The sequence below is a fragment of the Cercospora beticola genome, chromosome 5, assembly GCF_033473495.1.
Source record: "Cercospora beticola chromosome 5, complete sequence".
NCBI classification, from domain to species: domain Eukaryota; kingdom Fungi; phylum Ascomycota; class Dothideomycetes; order Mycosphaerellales; family Mycosphaerellaceae; genus Cercospora; species Cercospora beticola.
In genome coordinates, this window is record NC_088939.1 from 822,723 (window position 1) to 841,058 (window position 18,336).

General features: G+C 53.0%; 8 protein-coding genes across 8 annotated transcripts; 1 reads left to right on the plus strand and 7 right to left on the minus strand.

The window, feature by feature from the left end:
- Positions 1-1,064: 1,064 nt before the first annotated feature.
- Positions 1,065-2,525, minus strand: RHO25_007568 (uncharacterized protein; the record flags this gene model as incomplete). Its single annotated transcript, XM_023599752.2, has 3 exons — positions 1,065-1,195; positions 1,250-1,990; positions 2,252-2,525. The coding sequence occupies 3 exons, from the start codon at positions 2,523-2,525 to the stop codon at positions 1,065-1,067; spliced, it is 1,146 nt and encodes a 381-aa protein (XP_023448639.1).
- Positions 2,526-5,354: 2,829 nt separating this feature from the next.
- Positions 5,355-7,747, minus strand: RHO25_007569 (uncharacterized protein; the record flags this gene model as incomplete). Its single annotated transcript, XM_023599753.2, has 3 exons — positions 5,355-5,965; positions 6,016-7,375; positions 7,481-7,747. The coding sequence occupies 3 exons, from the start codon at positions 7,745-7,747 to the stop codon at positions 5,355-5,357; spliced, it is 2,238 nt and encodes a 745-aa protein (XP_023448638.1).
- A 1,709-nt stretch (positions 7,748-9,456) lies between these two features.
- RHO25_007570 (uncharacterized protein) lies at positions 9,457-10,173 on the minus strand (the record flags this gene model as incomplete). The annotated part of the gene is made up of 1 exon (XM_023599754.2): positions 9,457-10,173. The coding sequence occupies one exon, from the start codon at positions 10,171-10,173 to the stop codon at positions 9,457-9,459; it is 717 nt and encodes a 238-aa protein (XP_023448637.1).
- A 264-nt stretch (positions 10,174-10,437) lies between these two features.
- RHO25_007571 (uncharacterized protein) lies at positions 10,438-11,025 on the plus strand (the record flags this gene model as incomplete). Its single annotated transcript, XM_065602957.1, has 1 exon — positions 10,438-11,025. One exon carries the CDS (start codon positions 10,438-10,440, stop codon positions 11,023-11,025), a length of 588 nt encoding a protein of 195 aa, XP_065459029.1.
- Positions 11,026-11,333: 308 nt separating this feature from the next.
- Positions 11,334-11,945, minus strand: RHO25_007572 (uncharacterized protein; the record flags this gene model as incomplete). Its single annotated transcript, XM_023599755.2, has 3 exons — positions 11,334-11,494; positions 11,573-11,804; positions 11,871-11,945. 3 exons carry the CDS (start codon positions 11,943-11,945, stop codon positions 11,334-11,336), a joined length of 468 nt encoding a protein of 155 aa, XP_023448644.1.
- Positions 11,946-12,756: 811 nt separating this feature from the next.
- RHO25_007573 (uncharacterized protein) lies at positions 12,757-14,964 on the minus strand (the record flags this gene model as incomplete). Its single annotated transcript, XM_023599756.1, has 2 exons — positions 12,757-13,572; positions 13,621-14,964. The coding sequence occupies 2 exons, from the start codon at positions 14,962-14,964 to the stop codon at positions 12,757-12,759; spliced, it is 2,160 nt and encodes a 719-aa protein (XP_023448643.1).
- A 396-nt stretch (positions 14,965-15,360) lies between these two features.
- RHO25_007574 (uncharacterized protein) lies at positions 15,361-16,386 on the minus strand (the record flags this gene model as incomplete). Its single annotated transcript, XM_023599757.2, has 1 exon — positions 15,361-16,386. One exon carries the CDS (start codon positions 16,384-16,386, stop codon positions 15,361-15,363), a length of 1,026 nt encoding a protein of 341 aa, XP_023448642.1.
- Positions 16,387-16,707: 321 nt separating this feature from the next.
- RHO25_007575 (uncharacterized protein) lies at positions 16,708-17,984 on the minus strand (the record flags this gene model as incomplete). Its single annotated transcript, XM_023599758.2, has 3 exons — positions 16,708-17,108; positions 17,161-17,846; positions 17,956-17,984. The coding sequence occupies 3 exons, from the start codon at positions 17,982-17,984 to the stop codon at positions 16,708-16,710; spliced, it is 1,116 nt and encodes a 371-aa protein (XP_023448641.1).
- Positions 17,985-18,336: the final 352 nt, after the last annotated feature.

Consider the following 18,336-nt stretch of genomic DNA (forward strand, 5'->3'; position numbering starts at 1 on the left):
GGCTCAATACAATATATATCTTCAGAAGATGCAGTCAACATATACCACCTCATCCGGCTCATCACACGTGTGATTTCAATAGCCTCAACAATAGGTCCATGGTCTGGAGTGCATTAGCCATTCCTAACTATCAAATCACCTGCGTGATTTTCCTCTTTCCGTGGAGGCCGAGGCATGTCGCTGTCTATAGTGTGTGATCGACATGCAGAAAAAGGCCACTATGGTTCTTCAGTCAAGTTGGGTGTAGTCACTAGCGGCTGAGGCAGTATGGTTGACTTCTTCGATCAGCAGGAACACAGCTCTGAGTTGTGTAGTATGGGGCAAGCAGTGCGACCGTGCGACCGCACGAGGCTTTGAGTTGGTTTGCATAAAGCACTAGGGAACGAGCCTGCCCATAGCCTCGTCGTGGTTGTGCCGCCCAGAGCAAGTACATAACTGTATTGGCCTCAGTGTGCTTCAGTTGTGCTTCCTCTTTCGTCGCCAGCCCTTCTTCGTCGAAGTTCATCCTTGCCGGCATCCGAGAAACAGGGCCGTTTCTGGTTGCCTTCGACAGAGCTTCGAAGTATTGCTTTCCCGAGTGCCTGGTCAGTCGTTCTTGGACGGGATGAGAATGCAGCCACTGACCAGTGATCGACATGGTAAAGCAAGAGAAGCCGCGGTTCGAAGGCAAGTTCCACACATGAAGTATAGTGGTGGTGCGGGGCTCCCGCAAGCTTGGCCAAGATGCTTCATCAATTGTTATCAGATGTTCGCATTTTCGGAGATGAATGCACTGCGTTGTCGTAGAAGGCATGTCGTGGCGTGAATCCCCTGAAAGGACCAGACTGGCAAAGTCCACCACCTTTTGCTAGACCAGCGCGGCTTCCCTGCAATGCAACTTCGCTCGCCCAAAACGCAACGAGCAAGTTACTGCCACCACGCTGCTCAAGAACTAATGCGATACCACACGTCTCAGCACATCCAGACCACCGCAGTCGTGGTCTCGAATTCTCTCGCAAACCGCGCAAAGTGTATTAATTTGGAATTCTATGTCTGTACAAGTTCCGTGCACGATTCGTTTCTCTTTAATTCGTTAGTCGTCGTTTCCCTCCCTTCCGCGGGCTGGACTCCATCAAATCGTGTAATTGCTCTATCGCCTTGGCCTCGTAGTGGTTCAAGGTACCATTATACAACTTCGGAAGCACACGCCGAGAGTCTAAACATATGTCAATAAAAGCCTCACTGCAAAGATGAGACAGGGAAAACTTACTCGCATGGTCTTCTGCGAATTCCAATGACTCGGCACCTTTCTTCTTCGCGGCGCTCACGGCATCTTCTAACAGTGCTGCTCCCACACCTTTGTGTCGATATTTTAGTCGCACTGTCCATGCTCTTACGAAACCTTTCCATGCCTTTTTTTTCTTTGTTCGACTCTCTCCAGACACCCATTCCACGATCACCGTTCCTATTACTTCGTCTCCAAACTTCGTGACCAGGATATCCGCATCGCCTAACCAGTCGAAGTTGATATCCTCCGCAGCACGAATATACTCTTGCGTCGCATAGCGACACCCTGCCATGGCAGTCATCAAGATGCCCATACAAGTTAAAGTCGTGGCAATCCAATCGTAGCGTGCATTCTGCATGTATCTCGCCAGGAACGCCAACGACCCAACGACGACAGCCACATTGAGCGGATGCGACAGCAGTGCTCGGTTGGCTGCTTGCCGCTGCTGTGCCACACTGTCTGCCACCAACTTCAACGCCTCCCTCTTCTCGAACTCGTCAGTCGCGACATACGACGATAACTCGGGCACGCCTGCCAGGGGATTGTCTTGCGGTAAAGGCGTGTCCGGAGCGTCCATGTCGACGGTGAGAACGGGACCAGCAAGAGGTGAAGGCGGCGGCAGCAAGGTTGTGGTCGATCCTCGCATGGAGTTTGGCGTGGAAAGTGGGCTTGCGGGTGGAGAGTCGTGTAACCTCAAATTCGTACGAAGCGAGGCGAAGAAAGCTGAAACCAAAGCCATTGTTAGAGACACTCCGTTATTCATACATCTTGTTCTGTTTCTTCGAACATCCCAAAAAGAGGATTGAGTAGAAGTCACGATAACAGCAAGGAGGATAGCAACGATATATATGATGTTATCATGCTCAACGGCGGCACAGCGCCGGTCCCGTGCTCATTGGAGAGCCAAGGTGGGAGGATCGAACTTGCGAAGCCTCGCGTGATGAGAGATACGAGCGGCGTGGAATATCGGGAAAGGATGCTTACCAGCAGAGGTTTTGAGGCCGGGAATGGAACTCGTGCTCACCAGCGTCTTTGCATGCTGTTCCTGATACCGTTGTCGCTGGAGAGAGATGCGGGTCGTTTCCTCCCTCGGCGCTAGTCTCAAAGGAGTGATGTAGCTCGTCGAGGCCGAGTAGATGTGTGAGTGAGGCTGCCAGGTAGTTGTGGTGGTGGTGGTGGCGGTGGTGGAGGAATAGCCAGCGTTGGCATGGTGGATGTCGAGGAAATGGCCTTTCGAATGGAAGCGGCCCATGATCATCTCTGCATTCGCTTCCGGAAGCAGCAGAAATCTCGGACAGTCGGCTGGGGCGGCATCTATGGGCTGTGGTTGGAATCAATTTGAGGATCTAGAGTGTAGTGCGCACTCTCCCAAAACAGCGAGCAGCGACAACGTGGGTATTTGAGTGGTGGTGAAGCGGCACAGGTGGTCAACTAAAAAAGGGCGCAGTTGGAGGCGGCTGGAGGTTTGGCGGCGTCCGTCGGATGGGGCCTCGATCAGCGCCAGACTTTGTAAAGAAAAGCCATATGCATGCACAGCGCGCGAAAACGGCTGGTCGTGTGGACGAGGGGAGGAAAGAACGACGACGGGCGTGCGGTAGGCGCCTTTCTTGTTCTCTGAGCCGCGCGCTGCTGGATGTGTTGCAGGAGGAGAAGTATCCATTGCTTATCGCTGGCGCAATGCATCATCATCATGGGCCGCATTCGCCGCATGGGAGCTCTCCTTCTGCAACACGCAACACGCACGCCCGCGATTTGATAACGGAGTGAGCAGAGTGCACGAAAAGACTGGTCCGTGCACAGCCAATCGATGCGGGCGATTCGCTTGTGCATCCCAGCAACACATCATCACCACGACAGCCGGCGTGCAGGCCTCTCGACGATCTCTGCCCACACCACCTCACCTGTCGTTCGCTCGCCCGTTTCATCAAGTGTTGCAGCCAAGCTTGACTTGACGTATGGATACGAAACAAGACACACATCATCCCTCTCCCAGGTCATCATCGTCGTCGTGTACGAGCAGCCGGTGGGCGGAAATCTTCTCGAATCACGATGCGCTGCAAATCCAGACCTCTCACGCGCCATCCTTCCTGCTCGGCCACGCCGTCGGGTGAAGTCACACATGACACTCTGCAAAAGGCAAAGAAGCTGCACTTCTGAAACACGCTGTCTGAAGCACAATGACAGCTACCTCCTACACGCTCACCTATCGAACCTCGAGGGGTTTGCCGAAGCATGCGTAAGTCTCCGGTCATTGGTTCGTGTGGGCCCGGTCGAGGAGGTGTTGGTCATGTTGCTCACTCTCATCATCTTTTGCATCAGTCGGTGGTTGAGGATTTTCATCGCTTCTTTTTGCCCGTGATGGACTGTCCACTCTGCACATCCAATGCGGAATGCAGTACTAATCAGCACCACGAGCACAACAAGCTTTTTCCACTCCGCTCTCCGCCAAGCCCAGCCATATCTATCCTATCAACACGCGCACTTCTCACCTCTAACCTAGGGAGAGGATTCGGTACTTTGTGACTCCAACAGATAGCTCACACCCGATCCTCGTACAGCACTGCAAGCAACGACTCGCTATCAACGCACCTCCCCCAATCCATCCAACACTCTCATGTGAAAGGAGACGAAACGAGCAAGGCTGGCATGATTGTCTCGCGCAACAGCTCCGTATCTGTATCATGCATATCATACGCCGCACGGAAACTTTCAGCGTCTAGGCCTTCAGCCCATTGGTGCTGATAGGAGGTAGCACGCCACGGCAGCTCCCAGCTACCTAGCTCCAGCTATGGGATTTGCACGTTGTCTTGTGCCACATACTCACGCAAGCATCACAGAGCACTGCCCAACGAAGATCACCATCAAATCAAATGTTGCCAACAGTAGACAACACACAATAAATCTCCACAATCGCCAAAGCAACGAAATAACATCTCCAAACCGGCACCCAAAGAAGGTAACTGCAAATACAAGTACAACGTTTGCAACTGTCCAACTCAAACGGCATCGTAGAGAAAACGGCCGCTCGAGCTCCCAACCCTACATATACCCTTGCAACAACCGCTGCACGACGGCGGTTCCGACAATTCATGGAAACAATCCGAACACCTGCTCGCACAATCCCCACTAAGTCGTTGAAACACCAACCACTTCATCGCGTTAGTCCTAATGAGCATGATGTGCGTAGTCATTCGCCTAGAACGCAGATACAATACTCCCGTCCAGCGCGCGCAGCACGCCTTATCACGCCAAGTCAAGCAAGAATCCGTCTACACGTACTTCATGCTCCCACATTCGTGCCACGCGCAAATCTCTGTTTCACAGCATAATCTGAAGACCCGAATGCTCAAACAAACCACACAATCGCCAGCAAAAATGTCAAGCAACTTGAAGTTCGAGCAAGTCAAGTATCGAGTTTCTTTTACATTCTTTTTCTTTTTACATTCGCTGCATGAAAACATCACGGAATTCGTCCTCTCCTGCCTGCCCTCTTCGCCTTCTCGAACTTCCATTCTCCTCCACCACTTCCTATCCCACCACAATTCCATTACCCAAAACCCAACGCAAAACAGATGCATCACCGGCCGTCGCTCCATAGTTCATAATCCCATCACTTGCATCCCATCAATTGCATGCTTCCTTGCGTGTCGAATTTGTCTCAAAAGCGGAGTGTAGAGTCTTCTTCCAAAAACCGAAACCCACGCGCAAAAGCTCCTTTCTTTGAATCTTCAATCATTCTGGCGGAATAACCCCAGGAACAAGACTCACTAACCCTCCTTCAAGTATCAATCTTTTGGCAAGACGCCTCTTGCTTTCGCTTCGCTGTTGTTGAAGCTCAGCCAAATTTCACGCGGAAAAATAATATAAACAAGAATTTTGTGTCATTTTCTCTCAACCCCGACAGGTTGAGTCGGAATGTGATTTCGCTGCCCGTTCCAGAGCGCAGTCATCCGTCTGCGCATCAGAGTAAGCACTCGAAAGTGAGCGCTTCATAGGCTACGGCCCGAAGAGGTGAATTGGTCAAAGCTGCCCGCTTGTCTGAGCCAAGCACGGTCACAATCATCGTTTTCATATGCGTGCTGCACGCTCACCCACTCGCATTGCTCGGTTGCAGTGCATGTGTGTGATTCGGCGCCTTGATGATCACGCCATTTTCTTCTTGTCGACACACCAGCGCGTTCGCCACCCACGGATCGGCCAGGATCTCATCCATTGTCGCTCGCTTCGCCGGATCAAGCTCAAGCATGCGGCCGATGATATGCCTCGTCTCTCGTGGGAGTAGTCGGAGCAATCGGATTGGCCCCTTGATTGTCGGTTGCTCAGATGTCGAAGTCCTGCTGGCAGGAGCACTCTCCGCCGTCGTCTCTCGGTGATGATGGTGATGATGATGTTTGTGATCCTTGTGGCCATCATTCCCGTCTTCGTCGTTCCCACTAGGATTACGCGAAGGCGGAGCTGTCGCCGCTTTCGAAGCCACGGACCGTCGATGCTGGTCGAGCAGCTTGTCCTGGTCAGGGTCTGGCGGAGAGACAAAAAGTCTGTAGCTGTTGTCGGACAGCCTCGGAGCTTTCCACGGGAATCTGCGAAGCGTCATACAACAGAAAATAATGGCTATTGACCAGATATCCGCCGGACGAGGATCGTATCGCGAGTGATCATATACCTCAGGCGCAAGGTAGGGATCAGATCCAACAACACCTGAAACGAGTCAGCTTCTCATCATTTTTGTCACTTCTTCTCGCACTTACCTGTCGCCAACACGATGTCCTCCTCAAACGGGTATCTGAACACCACTGCAGAACCGAAATCGATCAGCTTCATGATGCCGTGCTCGTTAATCACGACATTGTCCAGTTTCAGATCTCGGTGCGCAAGACCCATGCTGTGCAGGTAAAGCACACCGCTTAGAATCTGGAGCGTTGAACATGTCACTTCCTCTCGTCCCATCTTCCCCGTCATGACCGTCGCAAAGAGATCGAATGGCGCATACTCCATCACCTCGTACCATTTGCCCTTCTCTTGCACGATATCAATTGTTTCGATGACGTTTCCGTGGTGCAAGGTGGATCCGATGCAGAACTCGGCCGTGACCTTTTTGTTGTACTCTCGTTCGGATTCGTAAGCGTGTCGGTCGCGGAATTGCTTCACGGCGAAGACTGTTCCATCGCCGCTCCTCTTCATCAATCGCACAGATCCTCCGGCTCCAGAGCCCAACATTTTGCCAAATTTACCATACTTGGACTGAATGCCGTGGTCATCCGCGAACGGTACGCTGGGGCCATCGCCAGTAGTACTGCGCGAGGGTGTCTTCGTTCCGTCCTTTGAGCCTCTATGTGAATCTTTCTCCTCCTTCTCATGCTTGTCCTTTCCGCCAAACTTGAAAAATCGCTTCAAATTCGACTTCGAACTGGAATGCGAGTGGCCCTTCTCCACGAGCGTGGATGAGCTATCGTTGCTGCTGTGGTCTTTCTTCCCGCCGAAGAAGCTGGATCGTTTGCTGCTGTTGTCGTCCGCCAAAGCGTGCTTTGCTTGGTCTAAGGTCGTACCTGATCCCGATCGTGCCATGGGCATCGGGTTCGCGGCGCCAGGCACAGCGGGCAATGACGGACCAGTACCGGAAGTTGTGAAACCGACAGATGGATCTCTGTCGCCGAATCTGAAGCTGTTTCTCTTCGACTGACCACTCTCTGATTGTGCTAGCTGCGATTGACGTAGGCCTTGCGGCTTTCCCTCTGATGGTGTAAAGGGCCGTGGAGTGCCGGGAGCAGTGCTCGCAGGGGTGCCATTAGGAGAGACGTCCTTTGACGTAGGCTGTGAGTCGCCAGAAGGGCCAAGGGAATGAGATGGCTGTTGCTTTGGATGACTTGAGACGGGACCGGCGATATTCTCGTTCCGTGCTGGCGATGCTGACCGCTGAGGAGTCATGATATCACCAGGCGGCCGCACAGCGGGGGCGCTTGTAGGAGCTCTACCGCCATCTCGAGAGCGACTGGCAGCTGGAGTCAGCGGCGGCGAGTGCACAGCAGATGTCGGCGGCGATGGCTTGGGGGAGGCCTCTACGGAGCCTGAGGCAAATCGCCGGGAGGGAGTCGCGGAGCCCGAAGGGACCTGTTTGCGGAGGCGTGCCGTCAGCTTCCTGAGCCACGACCATGTCATAGCACGCTAGGTGGATGAAGAGATCAGAGTTCAGAGGGAAGAGGAGATGGTGCTTACTCGTGACACTGGTTGCGAGCCGGGCAGGGATAGCGGCTCAAAGGCATGATGCTGCATGCGCGACGACTGGATGTTGTTCTGCAGCGTATTTCGCAGTTGTGCCAACTCTTGTTGCGCTTCGGGATGGAGGTCGTCCCGTTGCTGTGCGCGTTGGACGTCTTTCAGGTCGGCGTCAGTGGGCTGACTTGGACTTCCCTGCAAGCTGCCCTGCACTTGGGCGTGCTGCTCGGCGGCATCGGCCTTGAAAGCTCGTTTGATCGAGTTCATGGCGCTTCCGGGCTCGGATAAGGTTGTCTAAGGTTGTTTCTGGTGGTGTGCCTGCAGAGGCACGGGATATGGGCTCCCAGCGCCAGTCCACGTCCAACTGGCGGCCTCTGAATGCGCTGGCGGTCGACGCCCGGCGGTGGTGTGCCTGCTGCGCAGCTGCACCACTGCTGTTTGGCTGGCTTTTTCCCGGTCTCGGCGGGCGCGTTCAATGGCGGTGTCGAGTCGAGCTCAACCTGGTCCGGCGATCGTGGGTAGGGCGGCAGTCGTGTGCGCGCGCGGGAGGATGATGTCCAGGAGTGCAAGTGCGCTTCTTGCAGCAACGGAGACTGTATGTCTACCGAGGCGTGAGCGGCCGGCGGATGAATGGCGCTGATGCTGCACACTGGGTGGGCTCTGACTCTACGGAGGTAGCTGACAGAGCGTCCTGCGAGCGAAGGGGACGTCCCCGCCAAAGTCAACGACGTCGGCGAACAAGCTCTCAAGCAAAAGTTTCCAGCTCCTCCGGACGGGCCACACGTGCTGCAACGGCGATCGATGGCTTGCAGGGCGTGCGTGTCAGCTTATAACAATGCGCGGCGAAAGTGGTTTGCGTCGAGGAGAGGGGATGGACACAGAGGAAAAGATGTCTTCCCGTCGCACTTCCACGAGCAGATTGAGTTCACGATGACCCACGTACTGTGACGATGGTTGATCGTCGGGAGACTCAATTTGGTAGTTCCAGAAACCTCAGAGGCAACAAAGTTCTCTCTCTCCTCTCCCTGCAGCTCTCTGTACGACACGTCGTCCCTTCTTGTTCGCTCCTACCCACGCGCTTCGAACAAAGCATCCCACGACTTCCGCTTACTCAACCACGAGCTGAGCTCGTTCGTGTCGCTGCGACAGTGACCATCCATCGCCCCTCGGTTGAGACCACGGGCCACGACGGCAGCCTGTGACAGAGCGAAATTTCCTTCCGGTTTTTCACCTCGCTCAACCCGATCACTCTTCGCAAGACACACACGCCGCGTACACGTGCTGGGCGCTTTGCGACCACGATGCAGGGACTGTTCTCTGCTCTCTCAACGTATAGTCTGGCCCTACTGGTGTACTACTATTCTCGGAACCTGTCACCGCTTGCCGCTACTGTACTTCACGCGCGTTCTGTGTACCTGGCACTAGAAGCTTGATTCTCGCCTGAAGTGGCAGGAATGCCCGTTGGTGGTTGTACCGCCTTGGCTACAGAGGTCTCAGAGCCCCTCAACTGTCACAATCGGATCTGGTTGAGGCTGTGCTACGGTGGACGTGGTGAAGACAGGTGCCACAGGTGCTAGTCCTGATCTCGATTTCGTGCAGGCTGGCTGTACATATGCGAGTCCTGTCCTGCATCCTTTGTTGCCATTGTGCTCTCCGAGAACAGTGGTTCTCTCCACCATGGAACGTAGTGCTTTACATGCAACGTTCTTTTCTACAGTCACACCGTTACCCCTCAATTTCGCGAAGAGGAGCCAAATGGTTTAGTGAAACATGCATTACCGTGCCTTGATGGACTTCAAGGACTTTCCATTGTGAGCTACTGTTACGCTCAAATCATTCGACCATGCGAGACGTGTAGACATCCTTGCTATGCAACGCCAGACCCAGCGACCTGAACTCCACCTTCACTTCATAATGCCCAAAGCAACAGATCTGCATAAGACCCTCTTCCCCAGATTGCACCATCGCTCTCCCCACTACGTCTCAATGAACCTTGAGCTCATCAGCTCATCCACATGCGCACGCTGGCTCTTTGTGACCCCGCCATCCATCTCCTTCAACAGCACAGCCAGAACCTCAATCGGTGGCTCCAAGCCCAGCATGTTTGCCCTCTTCCACCTCTTCAGCCTCGCGATGCCAATACAAGGCCCGTAGTGACTCTGCATGTCCCACTCTCGTAGAATCTTCTCATGCAAACTCAGATCTTCCTGATGTACTCTCGGTGCCTTGCGCTCTTGCTCTTTTGCTCTCCAGTACCGATTGATCTGCGTCTGCGGGATCTTGCGCGCTCGAGTCTCTTCGTCTCCCAGCCAGCCGTCATTGTTGGTCCCGCTGGTAGCTCCAAGTGAAGACTCTGAGGCGACTCCGCCGAGAACGTCTGAGGTCTTGGAAGCGACTGTGTCAAGAGCGTCTGCTTCTTTCTCCGCTTGCTGCTGGATAGCCTTTTCCGCTGTTGTAGGTTCTGCAAGTTCCGGTTCCGGGTCCTCGACTTTGACATCCTGCGCTTCAGGCGCAACAAGATCTTCTAGTAATGCGGGGTCCTTCTTGCTCGATTTCGCTGCTCGAGGCGATTGCGCTTTGGTGACTTTGTTGCCCTTGTTGTTCTTGCCGTGGAAAGAGAGTGTCTGCTGTTGCGAATTGGTGCGCTGTGGGCCGGCGCTGCGCGGCGCGGTGGATCGACGTTTGGGAGGCATGCTGACGATAGGATGCGATCGGTGTAATTGTGCTGTGCTATCGCTCGGTCGTGGCAGATATGTGGTGCATTCAACTGTGACGTTCTAGAAGAGAACCAGGGACGGGTGAATGGTCAGTGCTTCACACTCACGTCACCAGGGAAACCGCGAACGCGTTCTGTGACGCGTGGGGCAGGCGCGTGGCGTTAAAGTGGTATCTTGGCACCGATACGAACACCACATCTCTCCGGCTTCCTCTTTCTCCACTTATTCGTTATGGACAACATGTTCCACACAGAGCGCCTGGGCTTCCGAGCCATAGAAGAGGCTGACGACGCTCTCATTCTGCGTCTCCATCAGGACCCTGAGATTGACCAGAATACCGGCCTCTGGCTACCAGTGCCCTTTAGCAGAGACAGTGCAAAGAAACGACGCGAGCAGTTGGTTTCAAAATGCATGCTATCCGCAATAATCTATCTCCCTGCTACCGATGGTGACGAAAATTCAAATGGCACATCCATCGGCATGTTGTCGATCAGAGACAACAACATAGAAAATGGACGTTTCTCACGCCATGTGAGTCTGGGCATTGTCATCGATCGCGAGCACTGGGGCAAAGGCTACGGAAGAGAAGCCGTCAAATGGGCTTTGAACTGGGCTTTCCGTCGCGCTGCAATGCACAAAGTCAGTTTGAGAGTCTGCGGGTACAATGCGAACGCCATCAAGCTGTATGAAAGTATGGGGTTTGTGCTCGAAGGGAAGTTAAGAGACGAGGTTTGGCATGATGGGAGATATTGGGATTATTACGCTTACTCGATGCTAGAAGGGGAGTGGCAGCGACTTTACGGCCAAGAGGAGGGTGAAGAGGTCTGAACACGAATTTCCGAGTGCCTCAAGGCTGGAGCTGCAGGTAATGGTATGTTCCCGAAATATGCGTGAACGGGACCGGGCTGTATGATCCGCGATCGATCGCGACCTTTACAGGTTCAGCCAGCAACGATGTTCCTCTATCATGACTTACCAGTGACGTGCAGCAGGGAGAGGCAGAAGGACCGACGATGATAACGAAGCAGCTTCCATGGCTACCAACAGCTACATTCCATCTATATGACAACTTCGCAGAGCGATGGTTCGTCCCCTGTGTCTTACCAACGACACAGCCGATTCAATCTGATCACAAGCTAACCAGTACGGCCTCCAAGCTCGGAACTGCAAGTGAAAACTCTCACACCAGTCGCCGTCTGGATATTAGTCGTGCAAGTAAAATCATCTCCCGAATCTCTCGTGCAGGTTCCACCATTTGGACCACCGCCAGCCTCCTCCATGACATATCCACGATCCTCTGCGCACGCAGGCCAAATGGTTAGCTCGATCACGACAACGACAAAAGGAAGCGTTTCGAAAGGTAGTCGAAGCCTACTGTAAATAGTGTAATGTCCCCAGTCACCACCGATGTTCAACTCTAGCTCCTCGATATCGTAGTCCGCGACAGGAACTGCAGTATCGGCGATCTTGTAACGAGTTCCGCCACTGGAAGCGTCGTCGGTAATGCTGATTGGGATGGCATTTCCTACATCGTTGCAGTCTGGTTCACCGTTGAGGACGAATGTGTGTTCGGTCACGCCCTGTTCGATGTTGAAGATGTCGACCATCTGGTAGCAAGACATGTCAGTGGCGCGGATCCGGTGCTGGGGGGAAAGTGGACTTGTTATGCTCACGTAAATTTGGAAATCTGCTTTGGCGAGGACTGCAAGGCCGGCAATGGCGACGCTGAGAGGGGAGGAGAGAAGCATGATGGTTATGTTGTTGGAAGAGCTTTTGTCGTTGGAGAAGATTCTGTTTGGTTGATGTTGTAGGACTGGATCGCCTTGCTGACTTGTTGTTCCAGATACTGTGTGCCAACAAGCCCATACTTATACTTTGACAGCATGCTCAGCTCGACCATCGTCCTCTTCCTCGATCGAAGATCTCGAATACCAACATCAATCCTCTTTCCAATTCTCACCTCAACAACGAACAATGACGCACAGGTGTCCATCGCATTGCATCTCAAAGCTCGTATTGAGCAATACAGGATGCGTGGTACATTAGTCTCTCTTCACGCTAGTTCCAATGAGTTCGTGGACAGGGGTATGCGTCTCCATAGTATGGACCCACATGTTCCTTCTCATATCTATATGATCCTTCGCCAAGGACCATAACCGATATACCGCGATCACAGGCGACATACCGTCCAGAATGAGTACGAAGCAGCTGAATTGCATCCTGAGGCCCACATCATGCGTCCATCGTGTGATGGCGTGCTTGCATCAATGTTCGATTAGTAGCGATGTTGGCGATGGACAATGTTCATTGCGCTTGGCACCGGTCCGAGAGTGAAGTGTTAGGATTGCGGATAGATTCAGGCCTTCTACGTGCGGAACGCAGTATCCGTCTCGGGCTTGCACATGTTCTGTGCTGAAATCTAAACAAAGAGATCAATACATTCGTACAGGAGATCAAGAGAATCAACAAGCAAATGCTTTTATGCAGCCTCTTCCGAGTGGAACCAAGCTGTATGCCTGAACACCAATGCTTCCTCCAAATCAAGGGGATGCTGCCGTCTCACATGCACCACGCATACGCACTCGTCTTCGCCTTACTGCTCACCTTCTGATCCTGCACCTCACTAACCTTTTTCGTCTTCCCCTCTTTCGCCTCCAAGCCCTCTCTCACAATATACACTCTTCCCTCCCAAGCCTGCAACTTCTCCTTCGGCTCCTGCACATTGCTCGCGATCAAACGGTACGTATGTCCCAAGAGATGCCTCTGTGGCGTATTCAATGGCAACTCCTCGTTCGAAAAGTTCAGGATCACCAGCGCCATTTGTCCGTCCTCAGCCATCTTTGTATACGTGAACGTCTCCGCATTGTCGTGATCGTAGAGAGCGAAAGTCCCAAACATGAAAAGTTCCTTGAACTCCTTGCGCATAGCAATCCGAGCTCTCCAGAAATTCCAGATACTGTCCGGATCAGCTTTCTGCGCTTCGACGTTCAACCAGCCGAAGTTATCGTTGACTTTCATCCACGTTGGATTACTGCCAGTGAAGCCAGCATTGGCTTCGTTGGACCATTGCATCGGGGTGCGAGAGTTATCGCGGCCGACTTTGAAGACGCCGCGGATGGCATTCTCGCGAGCGTTGGGATCAGTGTCGCGGTAGTTATTGCAGTAGTCTTCAACGTAGATCTTTGCGTCCGGGTCACGAAATTCGGAGACGCCCCAGCTTTCGGGCATGTTGAGCATGCCAATCTCTTGACCTTGGAAGATGAACTCTGTGCCGGAGAGGGTGGTTTGGAGGAGTGCGAGGAGCTTGCCGGCTTTGCGCCAGTATTTGAGCTCGGGTGTGGCATATCTGGCGATGCTGCGTGGTTGGTCGTGGTTCTAGGAAACGTTAGCAGAAAGACTTCACAGGTAGAGCTTAATCCTTACCTCCATAAACACTGTTCCCCAAGCGCCGCTATCTGTGATCAGGGACTGTGCCTTGCCCAGTGCATCCTTGAACTTTGGCAGAGTATAACTGTCGTTCTTGTCCATATAGTTGCTGACTTCGTGCTTCGCATACTCATCTGGGTTGTCATTGTTTCCAAGTTTCACCATGTCAAAGTCGAATACCATACTCAGCTCCTTCTGAGTTGGATGCACATACTTCAGCAATTCCTCATACGGTGTAAGTGGGAGCTCTCCGACGATCATCAAGTCCTTGCCGTTGCTGTCCCGATCCATTTTCTCACGAATTTCTTTCAGCCATTTGTGCATCTCAGGCCCGTTGATGTAGTGTTGGCTACCAGGTTGCCACTTGCCTGGAACACTCACTTCGACATCAGGATACTTTGGGTTCTTGCAGAAGCGGTTCGCCGTGTCCAAGCGGAACCCATCAACTCCACGATCGATCCAGAATTTAACAGAAGATTGGTAGATTGCCTCGCGCATCTCTTTGTTGTGCCAATTCAGATCGGGCTGCGACTCCAGGAACAAGTGGATATAGTACTGGTCTCGAGCAGGGACATACGTCCATGCGCTTCCACCAAAAGCTGCACGCCAGTTTGATGGCTCTTCGACAAGCTGACCTTTGATCATATTTCCCGGCCGCTTGTCAGCCCACATGTACCAGTCTGCTTTTGGGTTGTCTTTCGACTTAGCGCTCTCCTTGAACCACGCATGTTGGACACTGGTGTGGGTAACCACCAGATCGAGAATGATCCTCATGCCACGAGAATGGACCTCTTTGATCAAGATCTCAATATCTTTCAGCGATCCGAACTGTTCGTGCATGTCTTCGTAATCGGAAATGTCATAACCCCAGTCGTCAAGCGGCGACTTGTACGTTGGTGACATCCAGATCATATCAATGCCCAAGTCTTTGAGATAGTCAAGCTTGGAGATGATACCTTGCAAATCGCCAATGCCATCACCGTTGCTGTCCTTGAACGACATGGGCCAGACTTGGTATGCAACCACACTCTTCCACCAGGGCCGACCTTTGTCGTCAAGGTCCTGGATGGCGACGACCTCGGTGGTACTGGTCGAGCTGGATGAGCTACTGGCCACATCATAGCTGCTCGCAGTGGTCTCTCGAGAGACATAGCCAGATTCAGGAGGTGTGGAAGACGCTGAGCGATCCTTACTTTTGTCCACCGAACGGTTTTGCGGGACGCTGCGCTCCACTCGGCCTCCGAGGAGGGACTCAATGGTTCTGGGATGCATCGGGGCCTCAAGATCAAGATGCTGGGAGTCGTCGTCGAGTCGTTCGAGATGCTGCTGTGAAGTAGACATTGGTTGATGATAGACTGCAGTGAAGGTGGCTAGAATGGTGAAGTATCCTGCTCTTCACGGTGGGGGCTTGTGATGGGGTAGAATGTGCATTTGTGAAGCGTCCTCGTGGTCAGGTTATACTGCAGTTTCTGACGCTATATCATGATGATCGCTCACCAATATTGGCATTATAGACTCCATGTCGTATCGTATGCAGCAAGTAGTACTTCGCGCAGGATTTCATGGTCGCTGTGAATGTGTTGTTGCTCTATGTGGCTCCAGATGACATGATTGCTTGCCCAAACATGTGTCCAGGCGTACAAGATTTCGTGACCCGATGTCCTTGGGGTCGGTACTGCCGTGACTCTATCGTGGCCAGGGTCGTGGTAGCACTAAACGATGCCATTTGATAAGTCTTCAAGCGCCCACGGTTGGTTCTCGGCCCTCCTTGAGCGGCAAGAAGATCTGTTGCCACAGCTCACTCGACTCCCCAATCGTGTAGCTCAGATCCAGCAGATGCATCCCAGCTTCCTCGCCTCCCGCCATATTCTCCAACTGCGAAATGACTCCATCCAGCCCCAAGGCCTTCCCCACAGCCTGCGTTCCCGTAGCATCCAAATTCACATGCACAACGTGCACATGAAAATGATAATACGTCGGCTGATAATGCACATAAAACTTGAGCATATCCCTCTCCACCCCAGGATACAACCCTTCCACCGCCTCGGCAATCGTGCTCCTCAATTTCTTCAACCACTCCACATCCTTCTTCTTCAAATCCCTCACAGACCAAATATCTCTCCTCTCGACGAGAGCTAAGAGATGCAAACTTCCCAAAGTCCTGCGATCCCAATTCAGATCCGGCAATAACAGAAAATCATCATCGCCCTTCGCAGCATCCAATTCCGAACTCCGATACAAGACATCCTCCTGCTCCTTCCTTCCCTCAATAATGTTAAACACCCAATTCAATCTCCCCTCTTCCCGACAAATCTCCATGTACTTCCTTACCCACTTTTCATAAATCTCCTTCGTCTCCAGAACAACCCGCGTTTGCTGGAAAGCATATTTTCGAAAATGCTTTTCCGTCGCAGGCCAGATCAAGTTAATCTTCAAATCCGGCGGCGTCGGCTCATCTGCGCTGTTTTCCGGGAGGGAATGGGCGAGGTACCAGCGATAAATATCATTTTCGCCAAGGAGTTGGACGTGGCTGAGGAGTCGGGAGAAAGAGGAATAGAAGGCTGTGATGGACTTGTTTGTTTCGTCTTGGTCTGAGGTGGCGGTGCTTGGAGTGGGGAAGGCGCCTCTTTCTGCGAGGAGGAGGGCTGGTTCGCCGGAAATTGTGCCTTGAAGGATGATGCGGCGGCCTTGTTGGTCGGTGTTGAGGACCTTTTGGAATTTGAAGCGGGTGAGTAAGGTGGAGGAGGACGAGGTCTCGGCCATTTTCTCGTTCCCAGTTCTTCGTGGGCTTCCGTTATTTGTTCTTGATGGTGTGTGGTCAATGGCGAAGGTGCAATGTGAAGTTGAACAGATTCCGAAGTGGGGCCACCTTGCCGATGAAACCGCCATGCACGCGCATCATTATCGAAGTGAGCAAAGCAGCAACGTAAAGGGAATGCGCTGAAATGTGATAGTGAAGCAAGACTTCAATATATGCAAATCCTTTTCAATCATCTACTGGGTATCCAATCGCTTTTCTAGCCTACTCTATCACTGTTTGCCAACCCGCATTCCTCTATGTAGATTCGCAGCTCAACAGACCATCTATTTCTTGTTCTTCAATGCATCAATGAACTCCTTTGGAGGTTGCTGTCTGTAGCCCTGAGGGTTGTTCTCGGTCCATCTCCAAAGATCTGCGCAAGCATCTTCGAGAGTGAACTTGGTCTTCCACTGTAGTTCAGTGTTTGCGCGAGTTGGGTTGGCAGTCAGATCAAGCACATCACCTGCACGGCGAGGAGCGACCTCGTATGGGAGGTCGCGACCGACTGCCTTGCTGAATGCTTTGATCATGTCGTAGACGGTGCTGCCACGTCCGGTTCCCAAGTTCCATGCTCGGACACCAGGGCTGTTCTGGCGAAGGTAGTTGAGTGCGATAACGTGGCCCTCGGCAAGATCGACAACGTGGAGGTAGTCTCTGATTGCTGTGCCATCCTTGGAAGCATAATCTGGTACGTATTAGCATGGTTGCAATCTCTCATCCAAGCATTGGTGGCTCACCATCTCCAAACACGAGCAGCTTCTCCCGCTTGCCAACAGCGACTTGAGCCAGAAGTGGCAGCAGGTTGTATGGTACACCCTGAGGGTCCTCGCCCATAATCCCACTAGGATGACTTCCTGCTGGGTTGAAGTATCTCAACAATGCAGCGTTGTGTGCCTCGACGCTCTTGCCCTCCTTCTTTGCCCTTGTCCTCTCTGCGTTGATGTAGTCTGTGATCATCGTCTCGACAGTGAATTTGGTGTTTCCGTATGGGTTGGTGGGACCCAATGGGCACTCTTCTGGGATCGGAATCATGTTCGGAAATCTGGTCGCATCGCCGTAGACGGTCGCGGAGGACGAGAAGACAATGTTGGTGACATTGTGCTTCTGCATGCTGCGGAGCAGGCAGAGTGTGCCGTAGACATTGACATTGTAGTAGTCGAGCGGGATTTCGGAGCTCTCTCCCACTGCCTTCAACGCGGCGAAGTGGATGACATTGTCAATGTCTGGGTGCTTGTCGAAGACAGCGTCCAGCGACTTCTCGTCTGTGATATCGATCTTCTCGTACTCTGGTCGCTTTCCGCTGATGAGCTCGATGCGGTTGAGGACCTCGTCGGAGGAGTTGTAGAGGTTGTCGACAATGACGACCTTGTAGTCGGCTTCGAGAAGCGCGAGGGCTGTAAAGGAGCCAATGTAGCCGGTGCCACTGTTCGGAGGGAAACAGTCAGCGGTGCAGGGCGCGGAGGGGAAAGGTGTCCAGGTTGACAGGCTCTGGGCATGCACAATGGCATTGTTGGACGCAGGACCACACGTACCCCGTAACGAGAACCGATCCCACAACCATGTTGCTTGCAGTGAGAGTGTTTGAATAAGGAGCGAGTGGATCGCGATTAGACAGCGACTGCGGGGAGCTCAATGGAGATGATTATTTATCCCACCACCACCTCACCACCGCAACTTTCCCGCCAACGTTTCGTCGGTGGGGCGCAGGGCTGAACCGCCGCGACTTCGGGATGTGGACCATTCGCCCGCGATGCTTGCTAGTCCCCTCACCATCTCACCACCTCCGTCGTCTACGCCGACGGCTCTCGCCTCAATGAAATGCGCTGGGCAAGACAGAACGGGCAGCGAAATGGAAGTCAGCACGAAACGAAGGTTCAGAAGGTCCAGCATGGTGCCGAACACTCCCTGCGGAG